The sequence below is a fragment of the Mytilus trossulus genome, chromosome 11 (assembly GCF_036588685.1).
Source record: "Mytilus trossulus isolate FHL-02 chromosome 11, PNRI_Mtr1.1.1.hap1, whole genome shotgun sequence".
Classification (NCBI taxonomy): Eukaryota; Metazoa; Mollusca; class Bivalvia; order Mytilida; family Mytilidae; genus Mytilus; species Mytilus trossulus.
The window spans coordinates 47699902-47712023 of record NC_086383.1 but is presented as its reverse complement, the minus strand read 5'-3'; the positions used below and the strand labels follow the sequence as shown (position 1 = coordinate 47712023).

Genomic DNA, 12122 nt, shown 5'->3' with positions numbered 1-12122 from the left:
TGGTTGTAAAAACTTATATTGTATAATCTTAATGATAACTTAATTTTTAAGTAAAAACAATATGTATATATAAACATCAAAGTTCTTGTGTATCTCAAAAGAGAGGCGAAAGTGACATTCACACTCAGAAGTAGAAAATAAACAGGCAACCCCACGACTAAAAAACCTATAGAGAAACAGACAAAAAAAAGTACACAAAAACATTTAGATGATATGCCTTCAGAATATACATCCTCTACTAAAAGACAAATTTCAAACTTACAAACACTGAAAAATAGGACTTTCTCGCTCTATGGATTTAAAGTGTTTCAGAAATGAAAACTCCTTTCTCAAAACAATTAAACAAAATGAATGAGTCTGGTATTTTGTTTTAAATGAAATACCAGTATCTGACAACTTAGAAATAGACTCTTCTCTTAAGATAAACATTTTATCAATGGTTATTGTGATTTGTTTATCTTCTTTTAGAAAAATCGTATTGTGAGAGAAGCTCTTTTAAGTGTGGTACTTCCCGCTGTAGGTTAGACAGGTTTTTTTTTTAATGATTGTGACTTCAACTGAATTATATGGTATATTCCTGTGGAATTTCCTGTCAAGTTGTCTCAATGAATTGTTTCTGAACTTGACGTTCGGTTAGATTGTTTCTCTTTTAGATGAAAACAGCAATTTTATTGCTGTACTGTTAGTTTTGCTTTTTATGTACGTGCAGGGATGTTTTAGTGATTCAACATATAATTATTGTTTTCCTTTGAATATGAAATTGGAAACCGTCTTAATAGACCTTTCGTCAGAAATATTAAAAGCAAAGACTGGAATGGACAAATATAACTTAATTGGCCATATAGGTGATCGTGAATTCATCTTTAATGTAAAATATAATATTTGAAATTATATAAATCGTCCAGTTGCAATGAATGATATATAGTTTGTTTTTTAAATGAGATACTATGATATGATGTCTTTGCGCGGAATCTTGTCTTCATATTTTTCCTTTCATGTGCTGTGCATATTCTGAAAATATATATACAAAAATAGTCATTTTGCTCAAATATGCTTTCGACTATATAAAGCTCTTGGTCGTTTTGAGCTAAAGAGTACTTCGGTTTTCAAGTGATGTGAGTTGTCCAACTACTGTATCACCGAGGTTGCGAGTTGACCACTCCCGCTTCCTCCACCAATAAAAACTGACCGCCACGAAATAGCGTAATAGTGCTTAAAGTTACGTTAAACACCAATCAATCAAATAATCCTGAGCTTAAAAAAGATATGTAAATCTACATGCTTTTATTTACCCAATAACAAGATTTGTATCAGAGCATCCAAGTACACTTCATGTGAGTGAGGCGAAGAAACAAGAATCATTTTGTTTTGTGATGTTCTCTTACGTTTAATAACATTGCCTTCTCAACTTGTGTTTGTTCCTGAAACACATGAATTTATACGCAAGAAAATCGCTTTCGTAAGATTTTAGCATGTTGAAAATAAAGTGTAAAATGGTATTCATCAATTTATATAGAAAAAGACAAAAATACAGATCAAAGAAAAAAATCTTAAGTAAAAATTTTACAAATAGGAATGCATTGCTCATTGCGTCTTAATGGATCGTAATTTCATCACGAATTATGCACAGCTTGATCCATCTAAGGTAACCTATATGTAGTCTGTTCATGTTTTTCTGTTTGAAGTCGTGTTTTGACTGCTTATCATTAGCAGCAATTATGTTGAGTGGTTGTTGTTACAAAAACGTTCAAATAAGGATGACGAAGTCGCCATTTTCCAAGTGTAGTAAAAGTTGACATAGAACATCTACGTGATGAACGTAATCTGAACAGGAAACTACGAACATATGCTTCAAGGAAAGTCTTCATATTTCATCCTGCTTTAATTTATAGAGTGATCAATTTATTGGGGTTTATCTTTGCCTCCTTGTATTGCATCTTTGAAATTGACTTTGTTCGATATACTCTATACCAAAGTGTTAATACAAGTAAATGGAAGTCTAACAGTGTATATATGTGGTTGCGTGTTACAGATAGCTATGTAGTAGCAAATAATGTTACAGTTATGTGTACAGTTTTTGTATCCATCTTACCACTATAGTTATGTGTACAGTTTTGTGTACCCATCTTACCACTATAGTTATGTGTACAGATTTTTTACCCATCTTACCACTATAGTTATGTTTCAGTTGTGTGTACAGTTTTTGTACCCATCTTACCACTATAGTTATGTTACAGTTATGTGTACAGTTTTTGTACCAATCTTACCATTATAGTTATGTTACAGTTATATGTACAGTTTTTTACCCATCTTATAACAAAGTGTTAGAACGAGTAAATGGAAGTCTAACAGTGTATATATGTGGTTTTGTGTTACAGATTATGTAGTAGCAGTTATGTGTACAGTTTTTGTATCCATCTTACCACTACAGTTATGTGTACAGTTTTTGTATCCATCTTACCACTACAGTTATGTGTACAGTTTTTGTTAACATCTTACCACTACAGTTATGTGTACAGTTTTTGTTAACATCTTACCACTACAGTTATGTGTACAGTTTTTGTCTCCATCTTACCACTACAGTTATGTGTACAGTTTTTGTTAACATCTTACCACTACAGTTATGTGTACAGTTTTTGTTAACATCTTACCACTATAGTTATGTGTACAGTTTTTGTACCCATCTTACCACTATAGTTATGTGTACAGTTATGTGTACAGTTTTAGACCTGTCTTACCACTATAGTTATGTGTACAGTTTTTGTACCCATCTTACCACTATAGTTATGTGTACAGTTATGTGTACAGTTTTAGACCTGTCTTACCACTATAGTTATGTGTACAGTTTTTGTACCTGTCTTACCACTATAGTTATGTGTACAGTTTTTGTACCCGTCTTACCACTAAAGTTATGTGTACAGTTATGTGTACAGTTTTAGACCTGTCTTACCATTATAGTTTATTTTACCATCTCCGTCTTTGTCAGCATCTATGATTGTTTCTAAAGAATCGTCCTCGGCGTTTTTATCTCCTGCAAAAGAATAATATTTCAATAAAGGAAATCGTGTATGTATCACTATCCTCTTCAGTTTGCTTTATAAAATCATTTTATACGTCTTTGGCATTTTGGCAAATTTTATTTTATTTTTGATCAGGCAGCATTTCATGAGTTTGACATCTTTAAATCAGGACCAGAACCAGTCCTTGACCAAACCTAGCTGGTTTACATCTGCGTGTTGTACACAGGTTTAACCAGAAACACAATTCAATACAGACTTCTTGCTCAAAATCCTTACTAAATCTCCAATGGCGACATTGTCAGGCGAACAGAAGTGGTACATTAAATAAGAACATATTATAAATTGAAAGTCATTTATTACATTTCAAATATTGGTTATCATTTTAAATTACACATTTAATCCGAAAATTTACATGTACACAGGCCGTTCAGCCCAATTGAAGACTTTGAAATTTAGCTCAAATGTCCACTCGTAATTGGCCAAAAGGTAACAGGCCAGACGGACATATCTTAATTGGGAATACTTCCTCTATTAACGTAAAAAATATAAATCAGCTTACCAAACTGTTTCATAAAATATTTTAGTTCTGATTGGTCAATAAAACCATCTTTATTTCTGTCTAACATGTCAAAAGCTGCTCTAAAATCAGGATCTTCCAGTGTATCCTTTTTTACCATGTTAATTTTTATAGCAAAATCTTCAAATTCCTGATAGTCTATATAACCATTACCTGTAATAACATAAAATGTAATGTAGTAAAATGTCATAAAATTATACAACTCTATGCAAGAACTTAAAGAATATCAATAAAATATAATATTTAAAGTGAACAATATGCTCAAGGTTCTGCAATTATTTAGTACTGCTAGTATTACAAGTCAGGAGAACGCTATATCTTATGTTAGAACTTTTGGGTATCAATCGTAAATTACATATCACGTTGGTATCTCTCGCCTCTCTTTGATAGTTTTCAATATGAATTAGTCGATACATAATTCGATGCATGACATGTGAGCGGAGCAAATATTCAATCACAACATAGAAAAATGGAAGATAAACATTATATGTATACCATCGCTATCTAATCTGTGTAGAATGTCATCTAATTCTTCTGAACAAGTGAGATATCCAAGAGATCTCATCATGGCACCGATCTCCTTCTTTGATACTTTTCCATCACGGTCAGAATCAAACAGTGCAAAGGTTTCCGAGATCGCTGAAATAAAATAAGTTTAATATAGATATCGATGGTCTTCCTGGATTTATGTTTCAAGCCGGACACTATATCTACCGTGATTCATGTAAATACTTTATCGGTGTTGTCATGTTTCTAATGATAAAGGTTTTAATGGCTGACTTTAAAAGGTTTTGTAATATATATTAACTAGTATCTATCGAAAAATATTCAACAGCACAATGTGGGTAGTAAGCCTTTCATGTAGAAATTATCTAATAATGGCTTTAAATGTCCTTCATTGACAGTTGTCCAAACACTTGTAACATTGCACCATTTTATAAAACATGGAGAGTTGTCTCATTGGCACTCACACCACAAATTCCTATATCTGCTTAACATTAATATTTAAAGGTTATCATGAAAAAAAGCATATTTGTGAGAGCTTAATATCGTTAAAAACTACCCTCGTCATATTTGAAAGACAATGATGACATTGTTTTACCAACGCAAAGTTTCAATAGAAATACTGCGGTTACTAAATATCTGGAAAATAAATTGTTATTTAAAACAGGGGCGAAAGATACCAATGGGACAGTCAAACTCATAGATCTTTAATATACTGACAACGCCATGACTAAAAAGAAAAAGACCAACAGACAAGTACATGAGACACAACATAGAAATTATATAGTACTAAGCAACACGAACTCTACCAAAAACTAGGGTGATCTCAAGTGCTCCGGAAGGGCGAACAGATCCTGCTCTTCATGCGGCAAGCTGCACTTGTTTATGCAAAAGGTTTTATTGTGATCATGATGATCTCGTATTAAAGTGGTACCTAACACTACAGGGAGATAACTCGGTAAGTAAGCTAAACGTTTTATTTACGTTGTGTTGTAAAAGGAATATTAAGCTTATCAATGATCAACATTGGTGTTTGTCAAACTGTATACAACCAATGTATTTTTTCTGACAAAACGATTGTTTCACATTTTTTTTATACTTTTATATTTTTGTTAAAGGGTCAAAGTTAATACTTTGACAAAATTTTATGAATATTAAAGGAGCCAAATTAATTTTAGAGAAAGTGTTGGGTATCACCTGAAATGGATATAGGAAGATGTGGTGTGAGTGGCAATGAGACAATTCTCCATCCAAATAACAATTTAAAAAAAGTAAACCATTATAGGTCAATGTACGGACTTCAATACGGAGCCTTGGCGCACACCGAACAACAAGCAATAAAGGGCAATAAAACGGGAAAACCAACGGTCTCATCTATAGAAGAAAAAACGAGAAACGAGAAACAAGTATGAATTACATAAACAAACGACAACTACTGTACATCAGATTCCTGACTTAGGACAGGTGCAAACATTTGCAGCGGGATTAGACGTTTTAATGGTACCAAACCTTCTCCCTTTTTCTGAAACAATAGCATAACATCACAACATAGAAAAACACACGATAAAATATCACATAGACAATCTTTTCATATTTCGAAAGTGTACTGTGAAAATAAAAGTATATCTTTTAAAAAGACAATAAGCCTAAAAATATCCCAATAAAAATACATCATATAACTTTTGATATATAACATACCTTGTTTTGAAACTTCACTCAGTTGTCTTTTCATTGACTGAAATAAATAATAAAGTATTAAATTGATAAAGAAAAGACTAAAAATAAGTGTTAGTTTAAGGGTCGTAATTATATCTACAAGTTACTATTATACAATACAAAACAAACAAAAACAGTTATTATATCCACTGGTATTCTAAAATAAGACGGACAACTGTTTGGTTTCGTAAATAACGAAGCTCGAGTAACGGAGAGAAGACATAAGTAACACAATAATCCTGGCCACTGAGTGGCGGAACATAAAAAACAATACAATCAAGAAAACTGTCGTCCTTACTTAGATATTATAAAAATTACAATTGTCATATTCATTTACAAATAATTGCATGCCATAGAAGTTTCATATAATTCCTTCATTTTGATTGGCCGACACTTCCTAAAGTTATATACTTTATTCGCTCATACAAAATGTACAAGTACTATTCGGAGGGAGATGAATGAAGGTACAAAAAGAACAAAAGAATATATTCATGTCGTAATATTATGGTTGTAGCATACAAATGTGATTTTAAAAATTAGATGATTCTTTTTGTAAAAGCATGGAAATATGCTTCGGTCAATATTTTACACCCCATCAGCTTTCCAGCGTTTACCAGTTTCAACGTTGACGGATTGCTTCATGCATAACTTCTGCTTGTAGTTGAATTTGAACTTTGGCAAATATTTCATGCATAATCAGGACGAGTTTGTTGGACTCATCATAGCCTCATTATGTTTTATTTTTATTTTTATTGAAATGCTCGAGAGAAACCATACGTCCTGTTCCTCGTTGAAGGATATATAAGTCGTTCCCTCCCTTGTATATGTATAATATGATAGCCGTTTGACTATTTATTCTAGCTTTCAGGTATCTAATAAACTTTATACGATATCTCATATAGTCTATAAAATATCTTATATAGTTTATCAGATATCTCATATAATTTCTTTATGAGATATCTTATATAGTTTATAAGATATCTTATATACTTTATAAGATATCTTATATAATTTATAAGATATCTCATATATTTTTCTTTATAAGATATCTTATAAATCATATGAGATATCTTATAAACTATATGAAATATCTTATGAACTATATATTATATCTTATAAAGTTTATAAGATATCTCATATAATTTTCTTTATAAGATATATTATATACTTTATAAGATATATTATATACTTTATAAGATATCTTCTAAAGTGTATAAGATATCTTCGAAAGTATATAATATATCTTCTTTAGTTTATAAGATATCTTATAAAAACTGGATTATATAAGACATCTTATAAAATATCTTATAAACTATATAAGATATCTTATAAAAACTTGATTATATAAGATATCTTATATATTATATAAGATATTTTATATATTATATGAGATATCTTGAAGTTATAATAGATAGTAAAACGTCTTGTCATAGTATAATGATGTAACCCTGTTCATTAGTGCCTGATTTTCAAGCTTTTAGATTACTGAAAGGTCTTGAAATCAAATTTTATTGTTATTTTACTGTTTAGAAATAAAGAAATTGTTTTTATGTTTTTCAAAACGTAATATATTTGAACCAATTACTTCTTAAGAAATTACAGAAAGGTTTTAATTTAAAAATTCCTGTGAAATTGATGTGATTCAAAATAAACGTTTTTAAATCAACTGTGCTGTTTTAAATTTGCTTTCAATTGGTGAATAAATAGGGCCATTTCTTTAGAGTGAATAACTTTTATAGTGGATTAAGTTTGCAATCCTTCGGTTATTTTTATAGTCGTTTAACTAAAATTAATTTTGTGTTTAAAGAATTGTGCATTCGCTTATTTATATATTGCAAACCTAAATAAATCAATGTGCAATTAAAAGGGAATTGTAGATTCGTTCCAACATGAGCTTTTTCTTTTAAGTTTTATTTCAATCTAAAATAGCTTTGACAAAAACAAGTAATACGTGATTGGGTACTAATGCGAATTGTTTACTAGTAACATAAATGCTAAGAAATAAATTGACTAGCACTAAGATCCCTGTTAACATTTAATTCGTCCATTATCACTGAACTAGTAACATCTTTGTTTAGGGAACAGCAAAAGGACTCCTCCGGGTGCAAGAGTTTCTCGCTGCATTGAAGACCCATTGGTGGCCTTTGGTTGTTGTCTGCTCTATGGTCGGGTTGTTGTCTCTTTGACACATTCCCCATTTCCATTCTCAATTTTACAAATAAATATTCCCCTCATTTAAATAAGTACATATTTTATATGGGAGTTTGCTGTTTCCGGAAATTTTAATAGGGTGTAAAGACGTTGACCAAAGCACAGTTAGTATGAGACGCTTTTCCCACTACTAAAAATGTGACTACGATCGCAATATCTTAACACCAATATCATGACAGTGGACTTTCCAATATGAGGAATATACGTGTTTCAAACCTCAATTGATATCGCTCATCTGGTATTGTGCTCGTATTAAATGGATAGAATGCCACAAGATTAATTGGTAAAAATATAAAGTAGATAGATCTTGACATTCTGAACATGTTTTCCCCTGTCAGACGTTTTCTATAATATGGTTTTCAAGATGCAAAAACAGTTAAAGAGCCATCTTATTATTTCAATAAAAAAAAAGAGCAAACGTATATTCAAATTAACCAAGGTGGACATGTTTGTTGATCAGACAAAAAAAAACTGATTTTATACTAGATAGATATAACCAAAGCTTTGTAAAATGTATTCGGTAGTGTAAGAGTCGACGATCTTTGACAAATTGTGCGACATACCGATGTATCATTATGTTTGTCGACTGACCAGACTTTAGACATGGTACCTTTATGATCATTTACCTAAAGTTAGGTTCTATAGATTCAGAGGAGAAGATATTTGAAAACAATTACGTCGACGGCTACGCACGACTTTTGATGAGCAATACTTTTAATTACATAAAAGTATTATGCAGATTGAGCTTTTGTTCGACTCCAGTTTGAGCGGGTTTATATTACTATTGTAGGATAAAAAGAACAGCCGTATAAAAGTGTACGGATATATATTTAATATCTTCTTATAAATTTGTTATTATTATTTTGAGGACTCTCAGGAAGATTAGTTTTAACTAATGAGATAATCCCCTTGAAATAAAGATTATTTATTTTATTTATAGTAACTCTTTCTTAAGTAAGTAGTTTAATATCTTACAAAGTACCAATATTGTATATAGACTGAGTCCATGGAGTCGATATATAAATCCGACAAAAATTGATAGTATTTCTAACATTCATAAATAAAATCGATGTTTTGTCATTAATGTATTTAACTGATATTTCTTCTTATGAACTTATGAATTTTTAATAAACCAAAGAATGCACAAGTGGTGTAGATTGATCACGCTTTTATGAACGTGAAATTGGATTGGTAAAAGAATTGCTCGAGTGTTGCAGAAAAGTCATTCCTTCATTGAAAATAAGCAAATATCGAATGTAACTTCTTTGAAATTAATAATTTCTGTACGTGAATTGCGTCAATGCTAGAATCAAGTTTTAGTATATTTTTCTTTCCCTCAACTGATAGATGTTTTGACGTTTTCGTGAATGATAGACGTTAGTCAAACAGTAATCCAACAACACAAGTACATTCATGAACAGTCATTTAGAAGTCACAGCTTCATTATTACTTAACAGAATGGTTTATTGAAAAGGAAGATTTTACAATGAATTATAATTTCAACAATAATGAAAAATGTGATGTCAACACATTTTTTTGTATTTTTATACTTGGATGGTTTAAGCTAAATGTTGTAAGTGAAAGTCAACTAAGGATTTGATCTAAAAGGTTTCTTCATGTTTATTTGTAGTACTGCTTTGTACCGAAATGACGTTTTCATGTACCGGATCGAAAATATTAACGTTGCAAGTTTTGAGATTTTTAAAAGTAAGCATATTCAAATTTGCACATTAGACGATTAATACATCAGAATTCTTTTTGAAATGGTTACCCTTTGGCGTATCTCACGAAATTTAATATATAAATATATTCTTTAAAAAACTAAATTGTGAAAACATTTAAGTTTGTTTCTTCAAATACAGCAAAGTGTTAAAATAAGCAAGGATTTTGTAGTAGAATAAATCCTTGAAATAGGAATAAAAGGAGATCGTCCTTCAATTCAAAATTTTAAAACGGCGATTAGAATTTTTTTAATAACTTCGAATTTAGAATTGCTAACACATGTGCTGACATGAAAAAATTATGCTGAATGTAAATGCGTGCAAGTTACACACAATATCTAAAATCAGAATATTTCAACTAACTCTATCACGCGATAAACAAAATAATACATGTATCATTAGTATTAAGGATGTTCGCTAATCTGTTTCAAAATAGCAAGCTTTTTAAAAGGCTGTTATAAATTGATGGTATGTAGTTAAAGGAACAAGGAACCAAAAAAATAGAAAAAAATGAAGGGTCAGTGTGCTTGTTTATGAGATATACATGTAAGCCATTAAAAATTTGGTAGGAACTGATTCTCTCTACATTTTTAATACTGTCCACTTTTCTCTTTAAAAACTATGAAAAAACAAGAGGGATTTTATAAGATTTTCAAAAATGGCTTTTAAAACTATATGAAATTTTAAAACTATATGAAATAAGATTATGAAAAGAAAAGTAGGGGTTTATAGAGGACAAAACTATTTGATGGCAAAATATGGTAAAAAAGATGATTCCGAAAATCAAGCAAAAAATCGAAAACATGAAGAGCATGCTTAAAAACAACATCAATGTGTTTTAATCTTTTGGACATGGAAAGTATTCTGCAAATTGTCAGAAAACATAAAAATGTTGCTGTCAATATTGATAAAACAAATAAAATTATTATATTTAATGAAGTATTCCTTTAACGAGAACCTGTGGAAATATCTGTTCCGTACAGTTTCTTATTCTTAAGGAATGAAGGGTTATTAGTTGATCAGAAGTATCAGAATATATAACATAGAGGGGCTCGAACGAAGAGGTGAGATATGCATATAAACTTGGAGACTTTCCAGCTGATCAGTATTGTACCATATAGGGGTCTAATTATAATGAAGAGGTTAAATATGGATATAAACTTAGAAACTCTCCGGCTGATCATTATAACAAAGAGGGGTCTAACGAAGAGGTTAGATATACATGTAAACTGGCTTAGAGACTCCGGCTGATCATTATAACATAGAGAGGTCTAACGAAGAGGTTAAATATACATGTAAACTGGCTAAGAGACTCCGGCTGATCATTATAACATAGAGGGGTCTAACGAAGAGGTTAAATATACATGTAAACTCAGCGACTCTACGGCTGATCAGTATTGTAACATCAAAGGTTGTAAAAAAGGCTTGAAAAAGGATTTGTTTCATCACTAATAAAAGCGTGGTTTTGAAGATCCAAGATGCTTATGTAAACCTAGAATTAGTCTCCGGAATCATTGAGATATTAAATTAAATCTATAAATATTAAATGTAAACAACTCACCGACATGTTCAGTTGATCAATAAACACCCTTTCACTTTAATAGCAGAGGTATAAAGTCTATAGGATACAATTTTTAAATGTCTTATATTGGTTTAACTTTGAGAAGTTAGATTAATTTAATTAAATGCTTTCGTCATGAACCATTACATGTCAATACACGTTTAACGATAATTAAATATGGTGCAGTTAACTTATTTTTCACCACGAACATTTGTAAAGATTAAGATGGCAATTAAAATGTTGTCAATTCAAGAAGTGATATTCTAATACGCTGTTTTATAATATTTGTAGGTAATTGCACCATATAATTATCTATTCGTAAACTTAAACCTTATTTGACGAAAGCATTATTTTTACACTAAATACTGTCGTCATAAATTACGTTCATTTATCTGCTATCAGTTTGCATTGTCTGGATATAAAGAATAAAAAGATTATGATAACTTGATTACATATTAACCTATTATTATTATAATTACATTTAATAATATGAACTTCGTTTGAATCAAGCAAGTAGCTACGTTGGAAATTTTGTGATATTAAAAAAAAATGCTTTTATACATTTTTTTCCACGATAAGTATTATATAAGACACATTTTTCATTATCTAGTATTTTAACCTTGATTTTAAAGTCTTATCAAATGAAAAGGCCACCTTTATGTTTGGTAGATTTTCTATTAATGTTATACTTATTACAAATAGCCAGTTCTCAGCAGATATTTGTTATAACCGGTGCTTTCTCATGGCTTTTTGGCTAATTGGCATTGTAATTGCGACAAAAAAAATAAAGCATCCGTCATATTTCCAATACA

At 30.5% G+C, this 12122-nt stretch overlaps 1 protein-coding gene across 1 annotated transcript; it reads right to left on the bottom strand.

Moving 5' to 3' along the window:
* Positions 1–840: 840 nt before the first annotated feature.
* On the bottom strand, positions 841–11434 carry LOC134690426 (neo-calmodulin-like). The gene is made up of 6 exons (XM_063550396.1): positions 11311–11434; positions 5800–5836; positions 4093–4236; positions 3580–3750; positions 2951–3031; positions 841–1011 (listed from the first exon to the last, which is right to left on the bottom strand). The coding sequence occupies exons 1-6, from the start codon at positions 11314–11316 to the stop codon at positions 980–982; spliced, it is 471 nt and encodes a 156-aa protein (XP_063406466.1). The 5' UTR covers positions 11317–11434; the 3' UTR covers positions 841–979.
* Between the last annotated feature and the right edge of the window lie 688 nt (positions 11435–12122).

Coding starts and splice junctions, on each gene's coding strand:
- LOC134690426 (XM_063550396.1), bottom strand. Junction 4,237..5,799: donor GAGTGAAGTTTCAAAACAAG/GTATGTTATATA, acceptor ATTTTATTTCAG/CGATCTCGGAAACCTTTGCA. Junction 3,032..3,579: donor ATATTTTATGAAACAGTTTG/GTAAGCTGATTT, acceptor ATTCTTTTGCAG/GAGATAAAAACGCCGAGGAC.